The sequence below is a fragment of the Penicillium arizonense genome, assembly GCF_001773325.1.
Source record: "Penicillium arizonense strain CBS 141311 chromosome Unknown PENARI_contig033, whole genome shotgun sequence".
NCBI lineage: Eukaryota > Fungi > Ascomycota > Eurotiomycetes > Eurotiales > Aspergillaceae > Penicillium > Penicillium arizonense.
The window spans coordinates 41,532-56,456 of NW_019173310.1; the positions used below are offsets into that span (position 1 = coordinate 41,532).

Sequence of the window (14,925 nt, forward strand, 5' to 3'; positions counted from 1 at the left end):
CCGGCGGAAATACTGTATCCATCATCGGCTCTGGTTTCACAAACGCCACGGCTGTGGCTTTCGGCTCAGTTGCTGCCACCTCATTCACTGTGTTCTCTGCCACACTGATAACCGCTGTTGCTCCCCCAGACCCTACTGGTGGCGGCAGCGTCTCTGTCCGTGTCACTGGTCCTGGTGGTATTAGTGGTGCTGGCAGTAACTATACCTATATAGCTGCTCCCGTCGTCAGCCTGGTGAGCCCCACTAGCGGCCCTGCTGCCGGCGGAAATACTGTATCCATCTTCGGTTCTGGTTTCACAAACGCCACGGCTGTGGCTTTCGGCTCACTTGCTGCCACCTCATTCACTGTCGTCTTAGCCTCATTGATAACTGCTGTTGCTCCCCAAGGCCCTAGTGGTGGCGGTAGCGTCTCTGTCCATGTCACCGGACCTGGTGGTACTAGTACCAGTGGCCCTACCTATACCTATATAGCTGCTCCCGTCGTTAGCAGTGTGAACCCAGCCAGCGGCCCTGCTGCCGGCGGAAATACTGTATCCATCATCGGCTCTGGTTTCACAAACGCCACGGCTGTGGCTTTCGACTCAGTTGCTGCCACCTCATTCACTGTGGTCTCTGCCACACTGATAACTGCTATTGCTCCCCCGGGCCCTACTGGTGGCGGTAGCGTCTCTGTCCGTGTCACCGGACCTAGTGGTACTAGTACCAGTGGCCCTACCTATACCTATATAGCTGCTCCCGTCGTTAGCAGTGTGAACCCAACCAGCGGCCCTGCTGCCGGCGGAAATACTGTATCCATCATCGGCTCTGGTTTCACAAACGCCACGGCTGTGGCTTTCGGCTCAGTTGCTGCCACCTCATTCACTGTGGTCTCTGCCACACTGATAACCGCTGTTGCTCCCCCGGGCCCTACTGGTGGCGGCAGCGTCTCTGTCCGTGTCACTGGTCCTGGTGGTATTAGTGGTACTGGCAGTAACTATACCTATATAGCTGCTCCCATGCCCACCATCACAGCGCTTACCCCGGAGTCCGGCCCGGTATCAGGTGGGAATACTGTCACCATCATGGGAGCAAACCTCAATGGTGCCACATCAGTTACATTTGCTGGTACACCAGCCGATTTTTTCACCATCTTGTCACCGACTCAAGTGAATGCTCTGGCTCCACTAGGTACTGCTGGGACTGCCTCTGTAGTAGTCACAACGCCTGCTGGTGCCAGTACAGGATTCAATTACACTTACATTACTGCACCTACACTTACAGCAGCTTTTCCAACTGCAGGTGTTACGGCTGGCGGCGATAGTGTCGTCATCACTGGGAATGGCCTTACAGGCGCCACCAGTGTGAATTTTGGAACCACTCCTGCGAATAGCTTTACAGTGGTCGGTGATACTGAAATAGATGCTATCACACCTTTGCACACTATTGGTACAGTTCCAATAAATATTACCACACCAGGCGGCACAAACAACTCGCTTAGCTTCAGCTTCATGCCGTCTCCAGTTATTAGTTCTATCACTCCAACTTCCGGACCGATTGGCGGGGACACTGTTGTGACCATCAACGGGGCAGGCTTGATCAATACCCTTGATGTATTCTTTGGGACAACTGCAGCAACCGCCTTTACCGTTATCTCTGACAATACGGTAACTGCAACCTCCCCTGCTGGCGCAGCAGGGGCTACTGCTCTAAGAGTTAACACCGCTTCTGCCACCAGCAATGGCGCCATATTCCAATATGTTGGCGCACCGACCCTTACAAGCTTGTCGCCTACTGGCGGAGCCATCGCGGGCGGCAATAATGTGACTCTTACTGGAACTGGCTTCACGAAAGCCACTGATGTGATCTTTGGAGATAACCCAGCTATGTTCACTATTCTCAGTGATAACTTCATCAGTGCAGTTGCACCTTCCGGGATTGGACCCGTTGCAGTTACTACTGTGAGCCCCGGGGGCACTAGTGGTGCTCAGATGTACACTTACTTTTAAAGCATCATGTCGGCGAATCAATTACTACCTGGTGGTGGATGCAATACGGAGCTTTGTTTGATTGTCGGCTTACTTTTTTTTTTGTTATGGCATTACTATCGTGATCCTGAGAAACAAAGAAGACAAATGAACTAATTTCTGCTGATGCCTTAGTGTCTGGTATATTGGACGTACTGTGAGATCCCCGCGGCGATGTCCTCTATAATGTAGGGGGTTTAGGGCGATGAGGCTGCGCTGTTTCCTAGAACTAATTGCTGGTCCCTAAGCACGGGGACCGCAAGCTCATGTAGGGCAAATAAACACAATAGTACTACTTCGTACATAGATTCCCCATTAAACCAATCTTGAAAACAGTGACTTGCAGTTGTTCATCTCGTAGTTTAAGATCACAACTTTACGGCCTGTTAAGCTGCTCTCGGCGATAAAACAGAAGGAAACTAAAGCTGTAATAACAGCAAGTAAGGTTTTAGAACACGAGAAAGGGAACTGAAGACCGGCCTAGCCAAAAGTTGCAAAAAAAGGGCAATCCAGAACCACGCATTGCCAACTCTATCCAGCGATTCACTATCCGGAGAGACACCAGCTGGACAAAGCTTGTTGGGTGCACGGGCACAAATTGTAGCGATAGTCCCAAGAGACTGCGCAGCCAATAGGACAAGCAGACGTGAACCCTTGTTAGCGTCTGCAAGAGAATCATCCCCAGACCGACTTGTTGAACCTCGGCAAGAACGCCAAGCTAGAGCCAGAGACATCGCGATATGAGGGCTCCGGAAGTCAGACCTCCGGCCCATGGCAGATAGTAGCCAATATTAAATACTCCCCACCATGTTTGCGCCCAGCGTGGTGCACCAGGACTCAGACCGAAGAAAGGTAAGATCCAACTATGCTCCCTGGCCAAGATACGGAAGATGAGTAGCGCAAGAGTCCAAACAATAATAAAGAACAAGATCGCCAAGATATGGAATTGCCATGACTTAGCGTGTTGAGAGGACCAAAGGAATGACCAGTTGCGACCAAACACCGCGGAGAGGAACCAGTTCTGGATGATGACCGTGAAGAAGCACTAGAGAACGATGCGTCGGCGGAAGAGGGAAGTGTCGAAGAAGAGGGTCTTTCCAGGTGCTTGGCGATAGTATTTTGGGAGGCCTAGAACAAGGAGGACGCCAACGGTGAACATACTGTAGCAATGGGCATCACCACAACTGTGAGTTTCCATGTACTTATGGCAGCGTTTGAAACGCCTGCAACTTCCACCGAGGTGACTCTGGAACCCCAAAACCACAAAGCAACAATGTAAACCCGTTGAATGCCTTATATAAAACTTGCGCAGAACATCTAATCCTTCGCGGGGACAGCGCCTTGGTCAACAAAGTCAAGGGCAGAGAACAAGGAGCCGATAGAAGATGCGGCAGCGTAGACGCCTGCGGCAATGTTCTGCGCCCATGCACGAAAAACAGTCCAGAAGCCGAACGGTAAAATAACAATGATGACGAATGTCATGGAATATTTGACCACGGAACAGTGAGGACTATTACGGACGGGAAGCGGTAAAACAGGAACTCTCAGTGCTGTGAATCTCTGGGCAGTCGTTGAGGGTGAAGGTGGTTGAGGCACTTTGGTGAATGATAGCACCTGGTGTGCCTTACACGAGGCATTGTGCGACATGGCAACCTTTTAGTTATGGATGAAGCAACAAGCAGGTCAGAGCCCGCATATAATCCATGCTAGGCACGCATTCTGCACACTAACAAGTCATGGTATCAGCATTGATACCGAGGAGCTGATGCAGACACCTCTTCGATCACATTTTCGTGAACACGCGATTTTGGCTGTTACGCATCGGCCGTCAACCATTATGGATTTTGACCGCGTCCTTGTCATAGAAGGTGGCCGAATCGTTGAGAGCGGTCACCCACAAGAGCTTGTAACGTGCCCCAGCCGATTTTTGGATCTTTGTAGGAGTGTGGATAGTTGATGGCAATGGATAGCTGTTTCAAAACACTGTAGCATAGCAGATCCGTCGTGGAGGCTAAGCTCTGACTAGTGCACTAAGCACTACCTGGGATGGTAACTGTATTACAATGATAATTAGGAAAGATCTGTATCAGAGTTTGCGCCATGGCACTGCATACATAAGTCACATGGTTGTCATCCATCGAGTGGAACTAATTGGAAGGGATACTGACGTGGGATCAACCATTCTCTCGGCAACCCCTTAGCTGCCACCCGTGTGGCTGACCCTTTACTAGCCATTGTTGGTATTGAATTTTCTCGTAAAAAGCATAATTATAGTTTTCGCATTTCACAATCTCACGGAGATCAAGATAAATTGGGAATTATCGATTGAGTGGAGACCATTACCCTTACTGGATAGACTGCTAGGCTCCTGATCGTGGACTGCATGATATCCTGCAACAGATACCTACTAGTGCCTGTCAAGGAAAATAGCCTCGTATCCTAGCTTGGTGAGCTCTAATCAGTGGAGCCGAACAGTGAGGCAACGGGGAAGAGACAGCCGAGATGCCTCGACACATATACACCTATCGGGTGCCAGTCTTTGAAAACCTCTTTCTCTCGCTGCCAATTGATCTCTTCTTCGGAGCCAATCTATCGTACCGTGATCCTTTTGGCATATGATCTAAAAGAAAGTTCCTATTCAAACTAGACTTACTATAGTGGATGGATAGATGATATCAATTACCCTAACAGTATCGTGTCAAGGCCTTTGTCACACTGCAATCAATATCAATGAGCCTATGCATATATGACTCATCAGATTTCAGGATCCTCGAAAGCATTGGCAATATATCACAAGGCCCGGCGGTCTATGTTCTGAGGCTTCGCCAATCTCGCTAGCAAGGATAACTTCTATAGAAGAAAACCAAGAGTTAGCTTAGTGCGGTCCAAGCTTTTCGAACACGGTTAATTTGCTTGGTACCTGGGGATGTATTCTGAGAATTGTATCCATGACCAATTATGTTAAGACTCGAGTCATGGTCGGTATCGTTCTCCTGTTATTTGAGTTTATGGCTATGAAAAAGAATTTGTGGGTGCTGAGACGAGTGATAAGATTAGTTCGTTCGTTCGTTCTTCTTGGTGTTCAAACTGTCATTACAAATCCTTATCTGTTAATCGATCTATTCGGTTCCAGGAGACCATCCAAAGGACTGAGCAAGTTCTGTTGTGGTCGAATATTTGAGCAACAACACCGACGAACAGAAGAAAACAATTTGTTGTTGACTCCAGTTTCCGTTCAAGCATTGAGAAGTATCCACCAAAATAAATTGACCATAATGGCAACACCTTGTCCCTCGTAGCGGTGTTGGCTCGCAAGGGAGGGTCCCCACTATAAGAGAATTTCCTGGTTATCCATGGTGGCTTGCTGATGTAAGTTCTCACGCATATATTGACAATGACTTGGTTGATGAATTAGATCACTGGGCTCTCAATTAATTATTCATGTGAACGACTTACGTTCTGGGGTAAGTAATTTTGGTCCTGCAGTCGGGCTTACCCAGGACTCGTGTGGAACCTTCTGCAAATTCAGTAATATTCATCAGGCCTTTACAACAATTGACTTATCCAAAATGTCCAGATCTCTGGTCAACAAAGCTGATGCACAAGTGGAAACCTTCTTTCTCAGCTTGCTAACCACGCTCTCTCTAGAAACAGACAGCAGAGAGTCATTGTAAGTCATTTAATATTCCGTGTAAGAGGAGCACTTTGAGAAATGGCGTAGCTTCATGGCTTTCGAGGACAGGTCAAAATGAAGGCTTCCATCATCTCCGTAATATTTTTCGCCCTTGCCCGGCTGCTGCTTTCAGTCGCGTGACAAGGACGTAGCAGATTACGGAGATGATGAAATACTCCATTTTGATCTATCATCAAGGGCCCCAAAGTTATATCAGCTCGGTAAGTACCCCTAGAGGAGTGATCTCAAAACGTGAGAGATCATGGTGAGACGATATGTTTAACCCTGGGGTTAAAGACCCTTTTATACCCTAGCGCTGGCCCTTTCCGCACCCTTGGCGCCATGGCCAGTTGCGACATGCATAATTGAATTTTTGAAGATACTCAGATAACTGTGTCTGCAATGCTCAGACCGAACATCCCAAGGAAGGAGCCAATAGTAGGGGCGGAGACATGGTCTTGGTGAAAGCTTCCATTCCATACCTTGCCTTTGCAAAGCCTAGCTGGGAGTGTCTCCATTATTTGTTCTGTCATATCACAAGCCCCGGAGGACAATCTCCATTGACGATGATCCTTGCAGGTTAGTAGCTGTGAATTTTGATTGAAGTGGTCTATATTCTCCTCTAGTCGTCTATTTGTGCAATATTTTTACGAGGAGGTCTCGTCTGCAATCAGATCTCTAAGACAATATCAGATCATAATCAAGCTATGAAGTAAAACTAAACAATGCAACTTAACTGTCGCGAAGTAATGCCATATCGAGGATTCATTCCTCGGTAACTCTCGTTACTTTTTTAGCACAGGACTGGAAGCTTCAAGTCGAGGGGTTTCCTCTCGCTCTTTTACATTGTTGACTATTAATCCGTTTCAACAAACTACTGATGCAGGCTCGACAGGAAAAGGCTTATGACTACATCAAAACGCATATCAAGATGCGGAGGAACCGACTGCGGTCGTATAACGGATTAAGTCCAATCATTGCGCGGATTCATGGTAAAAAGGCGCTTATAATTGAATTCTGGATGGGCAGTTGCCCTCAAGAATTATCCTAGCAATTAACTGTCTGAATTCTGTCAACTGAGTTCTAGGGAATTCCCCAGGAAAGTTTTGTCATTGTTACAAACTTTATTAATTCTGACAACACATAGTAACCTTGATAAATCAGCTGGTTTCCCAAAATAAATCATGAAAATGCAACAATATAGGTTGATGTTCGCTGAAAGCTCATTGGAGCGCCCGCAATAGAGCTCTGAATCATGCACTAAGTACTCAACCTGATGATAATTCTATTACATGACAAACTTACAGAATATCTGCATTGAAGTTGCACCCTGGCACTATATACACAAGCCACATAATTGGTATTCGCCGGCTATTTTATCCGCCGAAAGGAACTGATCGGAAGGGATATCATATCGGTGTGGGGTTCATTCTATCGGGACCCCTGAGCTGCCACCCGCGTGGAGGACCCTTTATTCAGCCAGATGCCGCGTTGTGTACATGCAATCATTGAGAACTGGGAATGTTATACACCTTATCAAGTTGATTGCGTGGGGTTTTTGAATGGCAGAATGTTATATAATCGAAGGGCTGTGGGGCCAGGGGCTGTTAAAACTTTTGAACAGTGACCGTATATCTAATCGCTGCCCATTTGAAGCACGTGCTAGTAGGACTGATGGTAATAGTATTACATTGGAGGCTGACCGAAAGATCAATATTAGAGTTTGCGTGGTGGCACTGCGGACCTAAGCCACATGATTGTCATTTGACGGCTATTTTATCCACCTGAACCGCTCCGAAGGGGCACCTTGCAGAATATAACCGCATTAGTTTAGCGTTTGTTAGTATGAATATTTAGGTTTCCGTCTTTTGATTGCCCTTCTATTATTTGCTTCTGTCATTTTGAAATTTTGCGTTATAATTTCCCGGTATAATTACAAGGGGACTGAGGACAATTGCAAACTATGGATGAGTAAAGGACATATTGTCTAACTGGTACGTAGCTCTCCGTTTTTCCGGCCTTTTGCCCATGAGATACTACATAGGGCCGGACCTTTTATCATGCCCATGACCACTGAATAAATGCGGGGCTTAGGGAAAAGAAATGATTGAGGTCGATACTGTCTGTGTCTTTGTGTTCCAATCGAAGGTGGCGGCCTCGCATTCTTAGTTTGCTAGCTCCCCGCTACTTCAAATTCACGGGAACCTAATATGGACTCTGACAATCAGTGAGCTCATATCGACTATTTGTTTTCAACGGCTGTCATATTTTTGCGGCCCTCGCAGGAAAGCGCGTGCCGAACGCAAAAGTACGGAGTATTCCGACCAATAGCAACGGGTAATGAGTTGGTCCATGCTCAACATTGATGCAGCAGTACACATAAGACAGGAGTAAAGAACGATCGAGTGTCAAAGCAACATGAGCGCCGACAACTTGCCTTAACTCCTTAATTTAGATATGCCCGTAGAAACTGAATCCGGTCATTTAATCTGTTAGGAGGATCGGGCTGCCTCTTGAGGTAATCGTATTTCGAGCGACATGGTATGTATTATTTCTCCAGTTGAGCCCTAATATGATTCGTTCCTGGATCATACGACCCTATATGTCCACTTCTTTCTACCCTCCCCTATAATCCATGGAAACATTTCCTGTAGGTCCGTCTTAGGTGACTCTTAATACCATGCAATTATTTTTGAGCTACCACTAGATGAGGCTGTCACAGCACATCCAAACTCAACTACAAGCTAGTGAAGGGGTATCAATAACGAGAGCGCAACAATAGATTTTATGAACAGAATAGCGGCGACGCAACCGTGAGAAATCCATACCACGTTCGTGCCTGCATGGTATGCCCCTTTATACGTTGATTTTTGTATTACCGATCAATGATACTTTGTTTCCCAGCTTAATGGTCTGAGCGTCGAAACGTAAGGCTTTTGATTTCACTAGCTGGAACGCGTGATCTGCCTCTTTGGATTGTTGAAGGGATGGGTGATGCATGCTTGTTGAAACTTGCATTGTCGCATTTTTCGGCAAATTGGTGAAGAGAAAATGGTTGCATGCAGGGAGAGGCTCGAAGCCGAGAATGTTAGCTAAAGACCTGCAGATACTCGTTCGCATACAAATGTAATTCAGAGCCTTTTAGGTATCCTTAAAGCCCTAAACGGTTTATTAAGGCTGTCAGGCAGCAGGCAAAACAATGACTGGGTATCCTAACTCCCATCTGGTGCCGTTCCTTGAGAGCACTTCAGCGCCGAATATGCTCTTTCTACATGATCACGAATTTGTTGAAAATTCCCAGTTGCTTGATTGTCCGGACAGGTTCGTCTTCGACGGCCTTCCAGGCAATCCCGAGGTGCCACCCAGGGGAATCGTTCTCACGTCAAATCACCACAAACCAAATCCTAAGGTTCCAATATCTCGCACAAATACTCCAACAAGCTTTAGTAGCAGAGCCCGAGTTAGTCAAGCATGCAAAGCGTGTCGTGGGCTAAAGACCAAATGCAGCGGTCACCGACCGGCGTGTCATAGGTGTAAAGACCTAGGGCTCGACTGCAACTACAGCGAGCGAAAGCGGGAGTTGATGAACAAGTATGTGGCGAACAAGGATTCACATATAATGTTCAATGCTAACGTGTATTATCAGAAGAATGGAGGACTTGAGCGCACATGTTGAAATGTTAGAAAACCTGTTGCGTGATGTCTACCCCAAACTCGACACCAACTCTGCCCAGCATATTGACCAAACATTGAAGAAAGTGAGATTCACCTATCATATGTTAGCTCAGGCTAGATTGTCGAGCTGAACGAGCTCATCTCCGCAAGATTCGTGTTCGCTGTCTGACGATATGTAGGTTTTGAGCCACGATCGGGCTCGGCTGGCTTTGCCTTCCCTAGCAGAGACCTGCGATGCATCAGAAGCTTCTCGGTTTACCGTTGGCTACACAAAGGAGGATTTCAATCGAAACGGGGAATTACAGGCATTAGGATTTGTGGGTGAGCACTCGGAAATGGCATGGCTGTACAGAATCAAGTCTGCACTCGAACAAGCCTCTGCCACATCATCCCCGTCACAAGATGGTTTTAGTCAATCGTCCATCGCTTCCATAGATTATTACAGCAATGACTCGAAAATGGAGGTGCGAGATGAAATTAATGTGTTCGTGCGGCCAGAGAAGACCGAGGCGGACCAGCTCATTAACACATACTTTCGAATCATCCACCCATCATTTCCAATCGTTGGCAAAACGACCCTTCTTGGTCAGTATCAAACATGGTACGCAGATTCAACCGCGCGACCTGGAAAGCAATGGTTAGCTGTCATGAATTTCATGTTCGCCATTGCGGGACTGCACTTATCACCCACGCAGAAGATCGCCGAGTGTGATGAGGCCCCACATCGAGTTTTCTTTTCACGGGGATGGAACCTTAGTATGGACAAGGCGTCATTGCGAGATCATGCAAGCTTGCAGCAGGTGCAGGTCGAGGGCCTAGCAGCGTTCTACCTCCTTGCTAGTGGGCAAGTCAACAGGTGCTGATATCCCACTCTCGGATTTGATCTTCTCACCAGCTTCCTTGCTAATGGCTTCCCCTCACCAGGTCGTGGAAGTGCTGCGGTATCGCAATCTGCTCTGCTCTGGCTATGGGGCTCCACCTCCGCAGCGAAAGCCAGAGTGTGGCCCCATTATCGAAGGAAATTAGATATCGGGTGTGGTGGGCACTGTATGTACTCGATACTTCGCTTTCAGGAATAACTGGCCGTCCTCCAAGGATGAGCGAGGCGTTCTGCACAACACCACTTCCGATGCCTTTTGAGGAGGGGGATCTGCATAACCAACTTCTCCAGAAAGATTTCGACGACAAAGCGGCTCGAAGTCGGCCCAGTTTCAACTTGCTTGACAACATGAGAAGGAATGCTTCGACAAATGACCAGAACGAAGATGGAACACCGGGACGCCTAGCCCCAAGAAAGCGATCACTAAACAAAGACGAAAACGTCGCCCTTGCCGTCTCAGAATCGCCCCAGCCAAGCGACTCATTATGCTTTTCATATGGTGTGGGTCTGACAATGCTCATGCGTGAGGCGATTAATACCCTTTACGCTCCCAGTGCAGCCCATAAACAATGGGTGGAGGTGGAAATTGCGATTGCTTCATTAAACGTTAAAGCCAACACTTGGCTTGCGTCGCTCCCGGCATCTTACCAGTTCCAAAGGATTTGCATGACCGGGCCTCTGAGACATCAACTGCTCCGGCTCGCTTTCCAGTTCTATTCCACCAAGCTTCTCATCACACAGCCATGCCTTCGACGACTCATGTATAGCTCCGCAGAGATTTCGGACGAACCTGAAGATCTTTTCGATCCAATGGCGAGCATATGCATTCAGGCCACAGGTCAACTACTCGACTTGCTGCCAGATGAACCAAACTTGACCTGGTTGTATGGGGTCGTTCCATGGTGGTGCGCTCTCCATTATCTCATGCAGGCCATCACCATCATTTTGACCGAATCATTTCTCCGTGCCAACGTCGGCGCGATTGACACCGTTGGCATCTCCCCAAAGTTGAAAAAGGCTACAGCGTGGGTCAAGGCGTTGTCTAAAGTAGATGTTTCTGCGCAGAAAGCCTTTCTGATTTCCTCGGATATCATCTCACGTCAAGTGTCATAACGTGGGTTGGCTCCTTGAACAGCACATCAAAATAAAGCCCTAAGCAAGCGCTCGGCTTCCTAAGAACTTCGTTGTTTTAATTCTACAGGGATTCCCGCTAAATAAATTAGACTACTGAGGTTACAAGTGCTGTTTATATTTTGCTCAATTGAGAAAGCCTGATATTTCCTGGAAAGTTCCCCCAATCTTTGATACAGACCCTTCATGGGGAAATGTGTTCGCAAATTCTGCCTGGGGACGAAGGGTCAGCGCAAAATTCGATAAAGATGGGCTTTTTGGGCACGCCTATAAATCCCATGGGCTTCCCTACCTCAACTTCGGAACAAGCGAAAGAAACTTGCTTTGGTCTGATTATACTATAGCCTGAAGCCGACGCAGCGCGGTCTTAGGAGAAAGGAGGGACAGTGGACGTGGCGAGAGATTGGCTAGTGTCACGAAATGGAGAAGCTCGGGGTGGGAGATTATTTGAAAAGGGAGCTCCGATTTTGCGATTAATGTCACTTGGTCTCGCTCACACGCGTCTCGGTTAAAAACTGGCTTCTGAGAGGGTATGTGGTTAAACCGATGAATTAAATCAGTAAAATGTATAAAGGTAAAATTAGAGAAACATAACAGTGTACCGCTAATTGGAGAGAGTCCTGTATATTCTGTTTAATCGTGGTGTTCCCGGTCGCTCTTTCGCATGCTTTACTCTCCCGATGCCTCCGAAGCGAATTAAGGCCATTCGCGGTATGGTATGGATGCGGAATAGTCTTCCCACATCGCTGATATAGGAGCTTTCGTATACCTGTGGCATAGTGAGCTACATGGTGGAAGTTCTCCTAATGCTTTGAAGTATGTTTTGCTTCAAAATTTACTTTGCGTAAGGGAGGGTATGGATGAGCACCAGAAGTCTGGCCCACCACTAAATAAAGTCGTCCTTATTTATCTCCGATTTTTATCGCGAATTTATCCACAATCAGTAGGCTGTGCCTGCTCCAAAGCGAATTGGGATACATTAGATAGTCTATCATAACTTGCCAGCATTTGAGCTCGATCGAGCCCTCTAGGAATGCCCCCTCTAGCGAGTTAATTAATTCCCAGTCTAGCGGGGCCCACTTTTCCTTTACCTAAGTAAAGCGGAAGCCCAAGCAGACTAGGGCCTCCCCCACCCCCGTCATCATCCTTGGTTTCTGAACTCCGAGCCACCCAGTGCAAAGCCGTGAGCTATTTTATTGGGCGGATAATATAAGCGTCCCCACGACCATCGTGTGGCGTAAATGGTGGGTCCAATAGGCTGTCTGTCATGCATGCAAGGAGCTAACGGCGGACCGGTTGCGGACCCACTAGCGGGGCTTCCCGAGCCCCCCACAAACACCCTAGAAACGACGACGGGCTTTTCAGTTGAAATTTTTCAGCCCGCAGGCCCTTTCAACATAACACCTTGAGTCTCATTGTTTGTGAAAAGACCCCTTGCTGAAGTTTCCTTTCCCGGCTGGAAGATCCTGGTTACATCCCATAAAGTCGATATCTAGGAAACCCTCTGAATCCCTTGCCGGAAAGTCCTTCGCTGAAGCCAGGAAAATTTCATACAGAAAGGTGTATTTCGGATGGTGGGCGTTTACGCGCACAACTATAGGTAGGCACATAGACCACGCCCTGACCTGCAACGGGTCCAAGATTTTGGACTCGAGAACCGACCCGCACCGACCCGGAACAGGCAGAGGGACCCTCACGACCCTCAAATGTGTAACTTTCTTCCGACCTTTCCTAAACCTGATAGATAAAAGTAATGATTCATCTGATACATTACTTCGCTACTAATTAAACTCGTACCGCTAGAACATCCAATCATTATATATAGCCGAGCTCTTATCACTCCTGGGATATGCTGACGTATTCGCACGGAGGCTTTCATGATCGTTTCAGACTAATGCGACTATCGCTTTTCCTTGATGGCACGTGAAAGGGTATATAAGATATAAATCTAGTCACTAGTTTGTTTGTTTTCCTTCCATCCCAGTGGAGTGTTCTCGGTCGCGACTATCTCAATTCTTCTCATTTCCTCAAGGTACCGGCGCCACCCACATTATCAATCCTAAATTTGTTTACTACGACATGATTACATTTTCTGCTCGGCCTAGCTTGGTGATATTCTAGTCACTGTACCATGTCGCTCCTCGACCTGCCCTCGGAATTAGTCCTGATAACAGTGACATTCCTGGAGACAGAAAGAGATATCAACTCGTTATGTCTCACCAACCGACGATTTTATTCACTTCTCAATTCTTACCTCTATCGCATCAACTCTTGCAGTTCGAGACCCGCACTAGTATGGGCCACCCTTCAAGGGAAGGAGGGTACGGCTCGAATGTCAATTCAAGAAGGGGCTGAGCCGGAATGGATGGATGGACATGGCCGGGGATTAATATGCCTCGCCGTCAAGAGTCGCCATGATGCGATAGTGAGGATATTACTTGAGACTGGGAAGATAAATATTGATTTGAGGGACTCCGAGGGGCGAACACCATTATCATGGGCCGCATCACGTGGCTATAAGGCGGCAGTGCAGCTGTTACTTCTGGTTGGGAACGCGCACGTAGACTCAAAAGACTACGACGGCCGAACACCGTTGTCCCGTGCCGCAGAACATGGCCGTGAGGAGATCGTGAGATTGCTACTCGAGTCTAGGAAGGTGGAAGTGGACTCAAAAGACTACGAAGGTCTGACACCATTGTGCTGGGCCGCAGAATGGAGCCATGAAGGGGTGATGAAGTTATTGATCGAGACTGGGAAGGTGAATATGGACTCCAAAGACTCCAAAGGCCGAACACCATTGTCCCGGGCCGCGTCAAGTGGTTCAAGTTGTTATAAGGCGGCAGTGCAACTGTTACTTAGCACTGGGAAGGTGGAAGTGGACATAAAAGACTACGGGGGCCGAACACCATTGTCCTGGGCCGCGGAATTTGGGCGTGAGGGTATCGTGAAATTGCTACTCCAGACTGGGAAGGTGGATGTGGGCTCAAAAGACAACGAGGGTCTAACGCCATTATGCTGGGCCGCACGGAATGATCATGAAGAGGTCGTGGAAATGCTACTCGGGTTCTGAGATGTGGAGGTTGAGGAGGATACGAGAATTTGGACACAATCATGTTAAGACACGCCAAACGACAGCGAAACTGTGACTATTCTCCGTCGGCTTGGTATTTTTGAATAAGCAAAACACTAGCCCGACGGTGCCGCATGTACTCTAACAGAGTGCAATTCATGTCTTGGTTACCAACCTGAATAAAAGCAACCATGACTATCTGGACCCATTGATACAAGTTGAAGATTGGGAAGGGTAATGTCCGCAATAGCCGGGAGAAATAGTATAATTATCATTTATATCGACACCCTTTAAGACCATACCGCACGCCCCCCGTCCACTTGAATCCCAGAGACAGGTAGGTAGCAATACACTTAGAGAAACCAGCTGTTTTATCTGCTCCCTGGATATACCAGAAGCCCAAGAGTTACTAATCCGTGCTGAACTTGAATGGTCGGATGTCGTGGTACACCCGACGAAGGAAAGCTAGAATGAAAAATATCGAAATATTATA

The 14,925-nt window shown here is 47.6% G+C and overlaps 4 protein-coding genes across 4 annotated transcripts; 3 read left to right on the forward strand and 1 right to left on the reverse strand.

The window, feature by feature from the left end:
- Window positions 1-71: 71 nt before the first annotated feature.
- PENARI_c033G00766 (beta strand repeat-containing protein) lies at window positions 72-1,985 on the forward strand (the record flags this gene model as incomplete). Its single annotated transcript, XM_022636615.1, has 1 exon — window positions 72-1,985. A coding segment is annotated over one exon (1,914 nt), but the record flags the coding sequence as incomplete, so codon positions are not given.
- A 1,335-nt stretch (window positions 1,986-3,320) lies between these two features.
- Window positions 3,321-3,650, reverse strand: PENARI_c033G00931 (uncharacterized protein; the record flags this gene model as incomplete). Its single annotated transcript, XM_022636617.1, has 1 exon — window positions 3,321-3,650. One exon carries the CDS (start codon window positions 3,648-3,650, stop codon window positions 3,321-3,323), a length of 330 nt encoding a protein of 109 aa, XP_022483522.1.
- A 5,225-nt stretch (window positions 3,651-8,875) lies between these two features.
- On the forward strand, window positions 8,876-11,344 carry PENARI_c033G07710 (fungal specific transcription factor domain-containing protein; the record flags this gene model as incomplete). Its single annotated transcript, XM_022636649.1, has 5 exons — window positions 8,876-8,997; window positions 9,208-9,267; window positions 9,323-9,434; window positions 9,531-10,207; window positions 10,276-11,344. The coding sequence occupies 5 exons, from the start codon at window positions 8,876-8,878 to the stop codon at window positions 11,342-11,344; spliced, it is 2,040 nt and encodes a 679-aa protein (XP_022483488.1).
- Window positions 11,345-13,493: 2,149 nt separating this feature from the next.
- Window positions 13,494-14,432, forward strand: PENARI_c033G02101 (uncharacterized protein; the record flags this gene model as incomplete). Its single annotated transcript, XM_022636620.1, has 1 exon — window positions 13,494-14,432. The coding sequence occupies one exon, from the start codon at window positions 13,494-13,496 to the stop codon at window positions 14,430-14,432; it is 939 nt and encodes a 312-aa protein (XP_022483480.1).
- Window positions 14,433-14,925: the final 493 nt, after the last annotated feature.